The sequence below is a fragment of the Oncorhynchus keta genome, chromosome 27 (genome assembly GCF_023373465.1).
Source record: "Oncorhynchus keta strain PuntledgeMale-10-30-2019 chromosome 27, Oket_V2, whole genome shotgun sequence".
Lineage (NCBI taxonomy): Eukaryota > Metazoa > Chordata > Actinopteri > Salmoniformes > Salmonidae > Oncorhynchus > Oncorhynchus keta.
Genome location: NC_068447.1, coordinates 7,213,357 through 7,229,346, shown reverse-complemented (window position 1 = coordinate 7,229,346; position 15,990 = coordinate 7,213,357). Strand labels below are relative to the sequence as shown.

At 44.2% G+C, this 15,990-nt stretch overlaps 1 protein-coding gene and 1 long non-coding RNA gene across 4 annotated transcripts in view; one reads left to right on the top strand and one right to left on the bottom strand.

Annotated features, from left to right (window-relative positions):
- The first annotated feature begins 4,554 nt into the window (after positions 1-4,554).
- LOC118380924 (guanine nucleotide-binding protein G(i) subunit alpha-3-like) overlaps positions 4,555-15,990 on the top strand; it is a 78,489-nt gene continuing 67,053 nt past the window's right edge. For 2 of the 3 annotated variants that reach the window (XM_052481436.1, XM_052481437.1), the window contains exon 1: positions 4,555-5,403. In XM_052481436.1, coding sequence (XP_052337396.1) covers positions 5,286-5,403 — 118 coding nt within the window. In that variant the 5' untranslated portion in view covers positions 4,555-5,285. The remainder of the gene's footprint in view (positions 5,404-15,990) is intronic. The other variant, XM_052481434.1, reaches the window with a different exon arrangement.
- LOC127912401 (uncharacterized) lies at positions 13,758-15,269 on the bottom strand. Its single transcript, XR_008082268.1, has 7 exons — positions 15,131-15,269; positions 14,893-14,994; positions 14,825-14,858; positions 14,283-14,418; positions 14,173-14,206; positions 14,105-14,138; positions 13,758-13,804 (listed from the first exon to the last, which is right to left on the bottom strand). It is a non-coding gene; the product is annotated as an uncharacterized LOC127912401 (long non-coding RNA).

The following is a 15,990-nucleotide window of genomic DNA, read 5'->3' as shown; positions in this document are numbered from 1 at the left end:
TTGATGTTGGACTGGAGAGAGAGGGAGGGAGGGAGGGAGGGAGGGAGGGAGGGAGGGAGGGAGGGCCTCCTGGAGGTTGGTTCAAACGCCCTCTGACCTTTCAGTGGGATCAAAGAGTGGTGAAGCGGCTTCTGTCTCAGTTTAGGGGGCTGTTGAATAGCCTGGTCCCAGGTCTGTTTAGGGGGCTGTTGAATAGCCTGGTCCCAGGTCTGTTTAGGGGGCTGTTGAATAGCCTGGTCCCAGGTCTGTTTAGGGGGCTGTTGAATAGCCTGGTCCCAGGTCTGTTTAGGGGGCTGTTGAATAGCCTGGTCCCAGGTCTGTTTAGGGGGCTGTTGAATAACCTGGTCCCAGGGCTCCGGGCAGCCGAGCGGAAATGGAGGAAAACTCGCCTCCCTGCGGACCTGGCATCCTTTCACTCCCTCCTCTCTACATTTTCCTCCTCTGTCTCTGCTGCTAAAGCCACTTTCTACCACTCTAAATTCCAAGCATCTGCCTCTAACCCTAGGAAGCTCTTTGCCACCTTCTCCTCCCTCCTGAATCCCCCCCCCCCTCCTCCCTCTCTGCAGATGACTTCGTCAACCATTTTGAAAAGAAGGTCGACGACATCCGATCCTCGTTTGCTAAGTCAAACGACACCGCTGGTTCTGCTCACACTGCCCTACCCTGTGCTCTGACCTCTTTCTCCCCTCTCTCTCCAGATGAAATCTTGCGTCTTGTGACGGCCGGCCGCCCAACAACCTGCCCGCTTGACCCTATCCCCTCCTCTCTTCTCCAGACCATTTCCGGAGACCTTCTCCCTTACCTCACCTCGCTCATCAACTCATCCCTGACCGCTGGCTACGTCCCTTCCGTCTTCAAGAGAGCGAGAGTTGCACCCCTTCTGAAAAAACCTACACTCGATCCCTCCGATGTCAACAACTACAGACCAGTATCCCTTCTTTCTTTTCTCTCCAAAACTCTTGAACGTGCCGTCCTTGGCCAGCTCTCCCGCTATCTCTCTCAGAATGACCTTCTTGATCCAAATCAGTCAGGTTTCAAGACTAGTCATTCAACTGAGACTGCTCTTCTCTGTATCACGGAGGCGCTCCGCACTGCTAAAGCTAACTCTCTCTCCTCTGCTCTCATCCTTCTAGACCTATCGGCTGCCTTCAATACTGTGAACCATCAGATCCTCCTCTCCACCCTCTCCGAGTTGGGCATCTCCGGCGCGGCCCACGCTTGGATTGCGTCCTACCTGACAGGTCGCTCCTACCAGGTGGCGTGGCGAGAATCTGTCTCCTCACCACGCGCTCTCACCACTGGTGTCCCCCAGGGCTCTGTTCTAGGCCCTCTCCTATTCTCGCTATACACCAAGTCACTTGGCTCTGTCATAACCTCACATGGTCTCTCCTATCATTGCTATGCAGACGACACACAATTAATCTTCTCCTTTCCCCCTTCTGATGACCAGGTGGCGAATCGCATCTCTGCATGTCTGGCAGACATATCAGTGTGGATGACGGATCACCACCTCAAGCTGAACCTCGGCAAGACGGAGCTGCTCTTCCTCCCGAGGAAGGACTGCCCGTTCCATGATCTCGCCATCACGGTTGACAACTCCATTGTGTCCTCCTCCCAGAGCGCTAAGAACCTTGGCGTGATCCTGGACAACAGCCTGTCGTTCTCAACTAACATCAAGGCGGTGGCCCGTTCCTGTAGGTTCATACTCTACAACATCCGCAGAGTACGACCCTGCCTCACACAGGAAGCGGCGCAGGTCCTAATCCAGGCACTTGTCATCTCCCGTCTGGAATACTGCAACTCGCTGTTGGCTGGGCTCCCTGCCTGTGCCATTAAACCAATTAAACCAATTTGTAAGTCGCTCTGGATAAGAGCGTCTGCTAAATGACTTAAATGTAATGTAAATGTATGTCAGTTTAGGGGGCTGTTGAATAGCCTGGTCCCAGGTCAGTTTAGGGGGCTGTTGAATAGCCTGCTCCCAGGTCAGTTTAAGGGGCTGTTGAATAGCCTGCTCGCAGGTCAGTTTAGGGGGCTGTTGAATAGCCTGGTCCCAGGTCAGTTTAGGGGGCTGTTGAATAGCCTGGTCCCAGGTCAGTTTAGGGGGCTGTTGAATAACCTGGTCCCAGGTCAGTTTAGGGGGCTGTTGAATAGCCTGGTCCCAGGTCAGTTTAGGGGGCTGTTGAATAGCCTGCTCCCAGGTCAGTTTAAGGGGCTGTTGAATAGCCTGGTCCCAGGTCTGTTTAGGGGGCTGTTGAATAGCCTGGTCCCAGGTCTGTTTAGGGGGCTGTTGAATAACCTGGTCCCAGGTCTGTTTAGGGGGCTGTTGAATAACCTGGTCCCAGGTCAGTTTAGGGGGCTGTTGAATAGCCTTGTTCTAGGTCTGTTTATGCATTTGTCTACTCCATTGTCATTGTCAAGCCACAGATGCAAATCCATAAGGAGTTGGCAAGGGAGCACAAGCAGGAGCCAGGCTAGAGGAGCCAGGCTAGAGGGAGGAGCCAGGCTAGAGGGAGGAGCCAGGCTTGAGGAGCCAGGCAAGAGGGAGGAGCCAGGCTAGAGGGAGTAGTCAGGCTAGAGGAGTCAGGCAAGAGGGAGGAGCCAGGCTAGAGGGAGGAGCCAGGCTAGAGGGAGGAGCCAGGCTAGAGGGAGGGGCCAGGCTAGAGGGAGGAGCTAGGCTAGAGGGAGGAGCCAGGCTAGAGGAGCCAGGCTAGAGGGAGGAATCAGGCTAGAGGGAGGGGCCAGGCTAGAGGGAAGAGCCAGGCTAGAGGGAGGAAACAAGCTAGAGGGAGGAGCCAGGCTAGAGGGAGGAGCCAGGCTAGAGGAGTCAGGCAAGAGGGAGGAGCCAGGCTAGAGGGAGGAGCCAGGCTAGAGGGAGGAGCCAGGCTAGAGGGAGGAGCCAGGCTAGAGGAGTCAAGCAAGAGGGAGGAGCCAGGCTAGAGGGAGGAGCCAGGCTAGAGGGAGGAGCCAGGCTAGAGGGAGGAGCCAGGCTACAGGGAGGAGCCAGGCTAGAGGAGTCAAGCAAGAGGGAGGAGCCAGGCTAGAGGGAGGGGCCAGGCTAGAGGGAGGAGCCAGGCTAGAGGGAGGAGTCAGGCTAGAGGGAGGAGCCAGTCAACATGGGCTTTTTTCACTTTATTCCTGACTTCTCTGATGAAATGCAGAGTAATCTACAGTGCCTTGCATAAGTACTCAGACCCCACATTCAGACCCACACCTCACATGTTATTGTGTTACAAAGTGGGATTAAAATTGATTTAATTGTCTTTTTTTGTCAACAATCTACACAAAATACTGGAAGACAAATTATATATATTTTTAAGATAAATACAAAATTCCTAACTAAATTATCGTAGTTATATTTCAACAAATCAGACATTGAATATCTCTTTAAGCATGGTCAAGTTAATACTTATGCTGTGGATTATACAGTGAGTGTACAAAACATTAGGAACACCTGCTCTTTCCATGTCATAGACTGACCAGGTGAATAAAGGTGAAAGCTATGATCCCTTATTGATGTCACTACGTTAAATCCACTTCAGTCAGTGTAGATGAAGGAGAGGAGACGGGTTAAAGAAGGAGTTTTAAGACTTGAGACAGCTGTGACATGGATTGTGTGCCATCCAGAGGGTGAATGGGAAAGACAAAAGATTGACCGGGGTACGGTAGTAGGTGTCAGGCACACCGGTTTGAATGTGTCAAGAACTGCAACGCTGCTGGGTTTTTCCCCCCGTGTGTATCAAGAATGGTCCACCACCCAAAGGACATCCAGCCAACTGGACACAACCGTGGGAAGCATTGGGAGTTAACATTATCCCTTCAGAACGCTTTCGACACCTCGTAGAGTCCATTCCCCCGATGAAATCCATCCACTGTTTCCATGGCAACCTGTCACCAATGACATTTTGGAGGAAGCGGGGTAGGAGGAGCAAGAGGACGAGAGGAGAAAAGGATTCTGATATGCTCTCTCCTTCTCCTCTCTCATCCCACCATCCCCCTCTACAGAGGATCTATTGAGTCAGTTGCTCTTATGCTCAATAGACATATACCACTGAGGTGTATATATATATATATGACAATACATAGGGATTTATTTCAACATGATTTTTTAGAAGGAGAGGACATTTTGCACATATCAAATTACATACCTGTCTTTTAAAATCCTGTGGCTGCCTTTTATAATCAATAGGCTATGTTGATCTAATTTGCCAATTAAATTACGCAATTGTCAATTAAACTTAACATATGATGATGTCTGTCTCATCATGTCTTGACTGGATGCAGATGTGCCCTCATAAATCTGAGCTGCCTGTAATGACGATACAATTCCACTGGGGGAGCTCATTCCAAATAAAAAAGTTCCTCTTATCCCCCCCAAAAAAAAAAAAATCAGTATTGTATTACCTCAAATAGAGGCTTTTGGATTGCTGCAAAAATCATATTCAAAGGTGAGAATTCATCTCTACTGAGCATCTACTACTGAGACCAGAGCAATGTGTAGGCCGATATTATTATAGTGTCAGAGAGGCACATCCTTTTCCATCCATCCCCCAAATATAGATTGTCTTTTAAGGCTGGTGTGACGTACCATGAGCGCAGCTGGCAGATGCGTACACCACCTCGCCATATGCGACAACATCAAGAAGACTTTGACATTTTGGAGGTAGATATTTTAAGAATCAATTACACAGTAGCTTTGAGTGGTATTACGAGCTGGCGAGCCAATAGTTTTGAAAGAATTCGGGACGAGGGAGCTACTCACCAGTTTTCTTTTTTTTACTACGTTATTAACATTTGTAATAGGAAAGTCTTTTTTTTACTACGTTATTAACATTTGTAATAGGAAAGTCTTTTTTTTACTACGTTATTAACATTTGTAATAGGAAAGTCTTTTTTTTACTACGTTATTAACATTTGTAATAGGAAAGTCTTTTTTTTGCGTAGCTACTTTCTTAGTAAACTTGCCTAGGTCGCAGGCTCTAGCTTTACGTTAGAAAACGATTGCACCGTTTCTACTAGTTGGGCAGCATCCGTAGTTGTTTCAAGGCGAAACCACACTTGTTTTGGTGGCGTGAGTTTGTCCGCATGTCGTTTCTTTCCCATGTGGGATAGCAGCTATAGTGGTGGAGACGAGTCCGGTGCCAACGCCTTTTTCTGTCTCTGACTGGGAGAAAATAATCGCGAAAGCACCGGAACCGTTTTCTATTTTCCACCTCAACAATTTATGAGAGGTAGCTGCCATTCAAACCAGATATTGAAGAAGTAACTAGCTAACTAAGGGATTCAAAATGGGTTGCACGATCAGCCAGGAGGATAAAGCAGCGATGGAAAGGAGTAAAATGATTGATCGGAACCTACGAGAAGACCGAGACAAAGCGTCCAGGGAAGTGAAACTACTACTACTTGGTAAGTCATTTTACATGGAAAGCTTGCTATTTTCCCAGTAACTAAAAAGGAGTAACAATTGCACCAAAATCTATAGGAAGAAAATGCTTTGTTTGCTCTTTCAGAATAGTGGTACAGTTGTAGTTAGACATCGCTTCAAATCTAATCACATTTTATTTGTCACACGCGCAGAATAAAACAGGTGTAGAATTTACCGTAAAATGCTTATTTGATGCCCTTAACCAACAATGCGGTTTTAAGAAAAATAATTACCAAATAAAGTTTTAAAAAGTAACCCAATAAAATAACGAGGCCATACAGGGGGTACCGGTACCGAGTCAAAGTACGGGGGTACATGTTATTCGAAGTAATTGAGGTAATATGTACATGTAGGTAGGGTAAAGTGACAAACAAGTGTGTGTGTGGGGGGTAGTAGCTATTTGATTAGCTGTTCAGCAGTCTTAAGGTTGGGGGTGAAAGCTGTTAAGCCTTTTGGACCTAGACATGGCGCTCTGGTACCGCTTGCTGTGTAGTAGCAGAGAGAACAGTCAATGACTTGGGTGGCTGGAGTCTGACAATTCTTTGGGCCTTCCTCTGACACCGCCTGGTATAGAGGTCCTGGATGGCAGGAAGCTTGGCCCCAGGGATGTACTTGGCCGTATGCACTAGCCTCTGTAGGCAAGCAGTTGCCATACCAGGCGGTGATGCAACCGGGCAAGATGCTCTCGATGGTGCAGCTGTAGAACTTTTTTTGAGGATCTGAGGATCCATGCCAAATCTTTTCAGTTTCCTGAGGGGGACTAGGCGTTGTCGTGCCAGCTTCAAGACTGTCTTGGTGTGTTTGGACCATGATAGTTTGTTGGTGATGTGGACACCGAGGAACTTAAAGCTCTCGACACACTCCTCTACAGCTCCGTCCGATGTGTTTGTTCGGCCCCCCCTTTTCCTGTAGTCCACGATCAGCTCCTTGGTCTTGCTCACGTCGAGCGAGAGGTTGTTGTCCTGGCATCACTTGTAGCCACATAGGGTTAATTTGCCCTTCCATTGCTTGTTTTTAGTGTGATCGGATCTCAAATGATTACTTTCTGCAACATTATGTATGTATGTATGTATGTATGTATGTATGTATGTATGTATGTATGTATGTATGTATGTATGTATGTATGTATGTATGTATGTAGGTGACATCTGAATGTAGTTTAGGATCTTTCTCCACATGTTGAAATAAGTTTTACATATTAATCTCCCCTCTCTCTCTCTCTCTCTCTCAATTCAAATTGCTTTATTAACCAAACAATGTACATTTTGCCAGAGTGTACTTTGGAACTACAGTGCATTCGGAAAGTAATCAGACCCCTGAGTGTGTGCGGTAAGATTATTGTCCATTGTATAGTTATTTTTAACCTTCATTTTTGTTCTTTCTAATTGTCCCTGTTAACAATATTATTGTAATTGTGTTAATATTGTAAATTAATCACTTACAGTGCATTCAGAAAGTATTCAGACCCCTTGACCTTTTAGACATTATGTTACATTACAGCCTTATTCTAAAATGGATTAAGTAGTTGTTTTTCCTCATCAATCTACAGCCAATACCCCATAATGACATCACAATACCCCATAATGACATCACAATACCCCATAATGACATCACAATACCCCATAATGACATCACAATACCCCATAATGACATCACAATACCCCATAATGACATCACAATACCCCATAATGACATCACAATACCCCATAATGACATCACAGTACCCCATAATGACATCACAATACCCCATAATGACATCACAATACACAAAAAATATCACAACAGGTGTTTACAAATAACATTTACATAAGTATTCAGACCCTTTCCTCAGTACTTTGTTGAAGCACCTTTGGCTTTTTGGGTATGACGCTACAAGCTTGGCACCTGTATTTGGGGAGTTTCTCTCATTCTTCTCTGCAGATCCTCTCAAGCTCAGACAGGTTGGATGGGGAGCGTCGCTGCAAAGCTATTTTCAGGTCTCTCCAGAGATTGGGGTCAAATCCGTGCCACTCAAGGACATTCAGAGAGTTGTCGTGAAGCCACTCCTGCATTGTTTTGGCTGTGTGCTTAGGGTCGTTTTCCCGTTTCCCTTAACCCCAGTCTGAGGTCCTGAGCGCTCTGGAGCAGGTTTTCAGTGACATCACATTTCTGGCGGCCATTCTTCCATTCCACACAGGTGTTCGGAGCTTCCGTCTGTCTTCAATTTAATCCGTTTGAGGTTCTGAGAGCTCTGGAGCAGGTTTTCATCAAGGATCTCTCTGTACTTTGCTTTGTTCATCTTTGCCTCGATCCTGACTGGTCTCCCAGTCCCTACTGCTGAAAAACATCCCCACAGCATGATGCTGCCACCACCATGCATCACCGTAGGGATGGTGCCAGGTTACCTCCAGACGTGATGCTTGGCATTCAGGCCAAAGAGTTCAATCTTGGTTTCATCAGACCAGAGAATCTTGTTTCTCATGGTCTGAGAGTCTTTAGGTGCCTTTTGGTCAACTCAGAGCGGGCTGTCATGTGCCTTTTTACTGAGGAGTGGCATCTGTATGGCCACTCTACCATAAAGGCCTGATTGGTGGAGTGCTGCAGAGATGGTTGCCCGTCTGGAATGTTCTCCCATCTCCATAGAGGAACTCCAGAGCTCTGTCAGATTGACCATTGGGTACGTGGTCACAGTCAAAGGTTTTACACTTTTTTTGCGGGTTACTACATATGTTATTTCATTGTTTTGATGTCTTCACTATTCTACAATGTAGAAAATAGTAAAAATAAACCCTTGAAATGTGTTAGTTTGTCCAAACTTTTGACTGGTAATATATATCTTACACCCACCAACCCACCCACCAACCAACCACTTGGGCTCCTGAGAGCTAGTGTCAACTGTGAGCTGTTGCTAGAATGCCAAGTCAAACTTCAAAATGGTTTTCATTGTGATTCAGTGGTGAGGATAAATAAATTCCCACCATGGATGATGTTTTTCATCATGTGTCTGTGAGATTTGAATGTGTCAGGACAGTAAGGGACAGTAAGGACAGTCAGGACCGTCAGGACAGTCAGGACAGTAAGGACAGTCAGGACCGTCAGGACAGTCAGGACAGTAAGGGACAGTAAGGGACAGCCAGGACAGTAAGGGACAGTCAGGACAGTCAGGACAGTCAGGGACAGTAAGGGACAGCCAGGACAGTCAGGGACAGTCAGGACAGTCAGGACAGTAAGGACAGTAAAGGACAGTCAGGACAGTAAGGGACAGTCAGGACAGTAAGGGACAGTCAGGACAGTAAGGGACAGTCGGGACAGTCAGGACAGTAAGGGACAGTCAGGACAGTAAGGGACAGTCAGGACAGTAAGGGACAGTCAGGACAGTAAGGGACAGTCGGGACAGTCAGGACAGTAAGGGACAGTCAGGACAGTCAGGACAGTAAGGGACAGAGGAAGCAGTTGCTTTATGTTCTGCTCTGGATCAGGCAAACCGGTAACAGTTTTACTATGGTCTTTAAAACATCTGAAACGTGTTACCTTACGTCCTCCCCCATAAAGCATGTGGTTGCCAATGGAGCCATGTAGTACAACTATAGCTAGGATATGGACAGACTATGTCCCATGTTAGAGTTCGCATCATTCGCTTTGTCTCTCTCTCTCTGTGTGTGTGTGTGTGTGTGTGTGTGTGTGTGTGTGTGTGTGTGTGTGTGTGTGTGTGTGAGAGAAACAGAACTATGCAGATTGGTGTTAAATAGGTTTACACATCTAATGGAAAAAGTACATTTTTATTTAATATTTTCTAACCAACCGCACTGAAAAGGGGTTTTTCCATTTCCAGGCCTCACTTCTCTCTCACAGGCCTGGGTTGGAACGAAAGGAATTTCTAGGGGGAAACGAGAGCTGCTAGGATTCTAGCCTGGTCCCAGATCTGTTTGTGCTCTCTTGCCAAATTACCACGGAAGTTTTAGGCCTAATAACAGGCCTAATAACAGATCTGGACCTGACAAATTGAGGCTGTTCCTAATGTTTGGTATATTAGGAAAGTGTTCCTAATGTTTGGTACATTAGGAAAGTGTTCCTAATGTTTGGTATATTAGGAAAGTGTTCCTAATGTTTGGTATATTAGGAAAGTGTTCCTAATGTTTGGTATATTAGGAAAGTGTTCCTAATGTTTGGTATATTAGGAAAGTGTTCCTAATGTTTGGTATATTAGGTAAGTGTTCCTAATGTTTAGTATATTAGGAAAGTGTTCCTAATGTTTAGTATATTAGGAAAGTGTTCCTAATGTTTGGTATATTAGGAAAGTGTTCCTAATGTTTAGTATATTAGGAAAGTGTTCCTAATGTTTGGTATATTAGGAAAGTGTTCCTAATGTTTGGTATATTAGGAAAGTGTTCCTAATGTTTGGTATATTAGGAAAGTGTTCCTAATGTTTGGTATATTAGGAAAGTGTTCCTAATGTTTGGTATATTAGGAAAGTGTTCCTAATGTTTGGTATATTAGGAAAGTGTTCCTAATGTTTGGTATATTAGGAAAGTGTTCCTAATGTTTGGTATATTAGGTAAGTGTTCCTAATGTTTAGTATATTAGGAAAGTGTTCCTAATGTTTGGTATATTAGGAAAGTGTTCCTAATGTTTGGTATATTAGGAAAGTGTTCCTAATGTTTGGTATATTAGGAAAGTGTTCCTAATGTTTGGTATATTAGGAAAGTGTTCCTAATGTTTGGTATATTAGGAAAGTGTTCCTAATGTTTGGTATATTAGGAAAGTGTTCCTAATGTTTTTGCTATACTCCGTGTTACTACATATTTCATTTTATTTGGAATGCTAAGCCAGACACAATTAAACATGTCTATTTAAATAATGAATATGAGTTTGGGGTGCTAAAATTATCAACGTTTTTTTTTAACATCTCGCTAAAAGCTTCACTCGTACATAAGTTCTACTTAAACTCAAAATGGTTCTCCAGTAGATTATTAAGGCTCGTCCTTTGTTAAAAAAAAATGTCATTTTTTTGCCTTTACAGATTACAACTTCTCATTTCTGACTAATTGAAAAATGAAATTTTGTTTTAAAGTATCGGCCCTTTTAAAATAAAAAATAAAAAAGCCATAACAAAGCTGGTTACAATTTCAGTTCAATCGTCCAGAAAAGAGAGAACAAATGTTATGGTTAAATTCAAATATATTGATAAAACCTTTTCTTAATGGATAAAAAATAAAATAAGGTATTATATTTGTTAAATATATTATGAATAGAAACAGAGGAATTATGTCACATATGCTGTAATCAAAAATATATGGGAATATCTGCTCAATCCACATTTACAACCAACTGATTGCAGCACGACCACAAAAATGGAGGAGGCAAGTGGAAAAGAGAGAAGATAGGGAACTTGTAATTCCTGCCATATGTTAAAGATACTACTTGACTGAAAGGAACTGGCATAAATAGAAAAATATACCAGTTTCATCTGAGCACAGGAATGTTGACAGCTGCACCATACAGATTGCAAAATAAATTGGAGCTTTTCGATGTACCAATTCCATGGCATATGGTACAAAAAACTACACTTGATTCAACACTAATTTTTTCAATTTAAATTATTATATACAATTCTTGCCACCAATAGAATGCTATATATATATATATGGGGCATACAACAATCTCAGCTCTAGATTTTGCTGCAAAGAGATCACAGGTTCAGAAATGGTAAAAACAAAATATATTAAAATGAACCTTACAGTGTTGGGCGATTTCCAATCTACACCCAATACCCCACAATGACATCACAATGACATCACAATACCCCACAATGACATCACAATACCCCCACAATGACATCACAATACCCCCACAATGACATCACAATACCCCCACAATGACATCACAATATCCCCACAATGACATCACAATACCCCACAATGACATCACAATACCCCCACAATGACATCACAATACCCCCACAATGACATCACAATACCCCCACAATGACATCACAATACTCCCACAATGACATCACAATACCCCCACAATGACATCACAATACCCCCACAATGACATCACAATACCCCCACAATGACATCACAATACCCCCACAATGACATCACAATAACCCATAATGACAACACAAAGCCATAGTCAGTCAATAAATAATATAATACTCATAGGAAAGATTTTCATCTTTTAGCTCAATCTAAAATATGATTAGAAAGGTTCAAACATTTTGTAAAACATCACAGCACATGGAAACAAAAATATATGGCACATGGAAACCAAACGAGGGTGGTGATAGGTGGGATGGGCTGAGGGGGCAGGATTAAAGAGCTGATGTTTGGTAATGTATTACTGTTATGTGACTGCTTTATATAGAAGTGCCGTATGTACAATGTATATGTAAAAATAAAGATATTTGCCCTCCGAAGAGGTGGTGGAGGGGATAATAATATCTGATACTTTATTGACATAAGTATTCAGACCCTTCGTTATGAGACTGGAAATTGAGCTCCAGTGCATCCTGTTTCCATTGATCATCCTTGAGATGTTTCTATACCTTGATTGGAGTCCACCTGTGGTAAATTCAATTGATTGGACATGATTTGGAAAGGCACACACCTGTCTATATAAGGTACCACAGTTGACAGTGCATGTCAGAGCAAAAACCAAGCCATGAGGTTGAAGGACTTGTCCATAGAGCGCCGAGATGAGGCACAGATCTGGGGAAGGGTACCAAAAAATGTCTGCAGCATTGAAGGTCCCCAAGAACACAGTGGCCTCCATCATTCTTAAATGGAAGAAGTTTGGAACCACCAAGACTCTTCCTAGAGATGGCCGCCCAGCCAAACTGAGCAATTTGGGGAGAAGGACCTTGGTCAGGGAGGTGACCAATATCCCACTGGTCAGAAACTTCCAGAAGGACAACCATCTCTGCAGCACTCCACCAATCAGGCCTTTACGGTAGAGTGGCCAGACTGAAGCAACTCCTCAGTAAAAGGCACATGACAGCCTGCTTGGAGTTTGCCAAAAGGCACCTAAAGACTCTCAGACCATGAGAAGCAAGATTCTCTGGTCTGATGAAAACAAGATTGAACTATTTGACCTGGGTGTCATGTCTGGAGGAAACCTGGCACCATCCCTACGGTGAAGCATGGTGGTGGCAGCATCATGCTGTGGGGATGTTTTTCAGCGGCAGGGACTGGGAGACTAGTCAGGATCGAGGGAAAGAGCAAAGTACAGAGCGATCCTTGATGAAAACCTGCTCCAGAGCGCTCAGGACCTCAGACTGTGTCAAAGGTTCACCTTCCAACAGAACAACGACCCTAAGCACACAGCCAAGACAACGCAGGACTGTCTTCGGGACAAGTCTCTGAATGTCCTTGAGTGGCCCAGCCAGAGCCCAGACTTTAACCCAATCAAATAATGTTATTGCACATTCAAAACCCTTGCTAACTGAGGCTTATTCTTAGTCTGTTTAACTTGGGGACATGTGAAAGTCTCCTGTAGGTCTGAAATGCACATTTTAATGTGATCACATAGGTCTAGTCCTCTAACAATAGGATTCTATTTGGACTGCAAATTGCTCCCATCAAACTCTCACTCACACCATGTCAAACTTGGCAGATTTTGCTATTTCTCGGAAAACCATTTTTGTTGGAGGCGAATCGTTATAGTATTAGAACGGTTACTGAATGAGAAAGTTAGTGAGGATACCACAAAACCTCCATCTTTTCCTCTCTAACGATCCGTCCCTGACTAAAGCTTGTTCTTGCTTTACAACCTCTGTCTGTTCTAGTCGCGTCAGAGTTGTCCCCGACTCCCATCTATGACGTCATCAGTCAGAACACCGGAGAAATGGAGTCTAGAACACCGGAGAAATGGAGTCTAGAACACCGTAGATTATATACATTTCTTTACACTGTTTGGAAGTCAGCGGATCATTCAGATGTAGATTCCTTAGCTGAATAACAAGTGCTTATTATTATTGTTATTATTATTATTATATTGATGCCTAGTCCAACCTCCTAAACAGTCGAGTAACCAGTCCAACCTCTAAGTAGTGACTCCTGTACCATTTGCTCCAGCAGTGTCTCACTGTCTAAGCTAGACTAATTAGTGCGGTGCTACAGCACAAATGCTGATTCAACCATCCATGCATGTTTATTGAACTTAATGTCTCTGTGGTGATTTGTGCTCCATTTAGGAGACGTGTGTACACACACACAAACACACACACACACACACACACACACACGCACACACACAGAGCTATAGACCTACATGCATACACACACATACAGAGCTATAGACCTACATGCATACACACAGACACAGAGCTATAGACCTACATGCATACACACACACACAGAGCTATAGACCTACATGCATACACACAGACACAGAGCTATAGACCTACATGCACACACACACACACACACAGAGCTATAGACCTACATGCATACACACACACACAGAGCTATAGACCTACATGCATACACACACATACAGAGCTATAGACCTACATGCATACACACACACACAGAGCTATAGACCTACATGCACACACACAGAGCTATAGACCTACATGCATACACACAGACACAGAGCTATAGACCTACATGCATACACACACACACAGAGCTATAGACCTACATGCATACACACACACACAGAGCTATAGACCTACACACACACACACACAGAGCTATAGACCTACATACACACACACAGACACAGAGCTATAGACCTACACGCATACACACAGACACAGAGCTATAGACCTACATGCATACACACAGACACAGAGCTATAGACCTACATGCATACACACACACACAGAGCTATAGACCTACATGCATACACACACACACACACACACAGAGCTATAGACCTACATGCATACACACAGACACAGAGCTATAGACCTACATGCATACACACACACACAGAGCTATAGACCTACATGCATACACACAGACACAGAGCTATAGACCTACATGCATACACACAGACACAGAGCTATAGACCTACATGCATACACACACACACAGAGCTATAGACCTACATGCATACACACACACACAGAGCTATAGACCTACATGCACACACACACACAGAGCTATAGACCTACATGCACACACACACACACAGAGCTATAGACCTACATGCATACACACACACACAGAGCTATAGACCTACATGCATACACACACACACAGAGCTATAGACCTACATGCATACACACAGACACAGAGCTATAGACCTACATGCATACACACACACACAGAGCTATAGACCTACATGCATACACACACACACAGAGCTATAGACCTACATGCATACACACACACACAGAGCTATAGACCTACATGCATACACACACACACAGAGCTATAGACCTACATGCATACACACACACACAGAGCTATAGACCTACATGCATACACACAGACACAGAGCTATAGACCTACATGCATACACACACACACAGAGCTATAGACCTACATGCATACACACAGACACAGAGCTATAGACCTACATGCATACACACAGACACAGAGCTATAGACCTACATGCATACACACAGACACAGAGCTATAGACCTACATGCACACACACACACACAGAGCTATAGACCTACATGCACACACACACACAGAGCTATAGACCTACATGCATACACACAGACACAGAGCTATAGACCTACATGCATACACACAGACACACAGAGCTATAGACCTACATGCATACACACAGACACAGAGCTATAGACCTACATGCATACACACACACACAGAGCTATAGACCTACATGCATACACACACACACAGAGCTATAGACCTACATGCATACACACACACACAGAGCTATAGACCAACATGCATACACACAGACACAGGAGTGCTCACAAGCACCGGCCTCACATGTTTTGTTAATATGCAGTGTTCACACCCTGTAGGCCTATTGTAAATTACAATTATACTGTAGCAGTCGTCTCACTCAGTTTTATTAGTCGTATGTACAGGAATCACATGGGATACACCGTCCAATGAAACGCTTACTTGCAGATTCCTTCTGGACAATGAAACGACAATAAGAAACAGTACTGGGCCGTCTTCACCACCCTCTGCTGTGCCTTGCGGTCCCAGTGATGTACTTACCTGGGAATATTGAAGACCACCAGCTTTCTTTCATATGTTCTCATGTTCTGAGCAAGGAACTGAAACGTTAGCTTTCTTACATGGCACATATTGCACTTTTACTTTCTTCTCCAACACTTTGTTTTTGCATTATTTAAACCAAGTTGAACATGTTTCATTTTATTTGAGGCTAACTTGTTAAAATAAGTGTTCATTCAGTATTTTTTTTAAATATTTTTTTTTAAGTCGGCCAATTAATCGACTTTTTGTCGTCCTCCAATAATCGGTATCAGCCTTGAAAAATCATAATCGGTCGGCCTCTAGTAGAGAGAACAGTCCATGATTCGGGTGGCTGGAGTCTTTGACATTTTTTAGGGCCTTCCTGTCACCTGGTGTAGAGGTCCTAGATTGCAGGAAGCTTGGCCCCAGTTCTGGGCCGTATGCACTAACCGCCGAGCA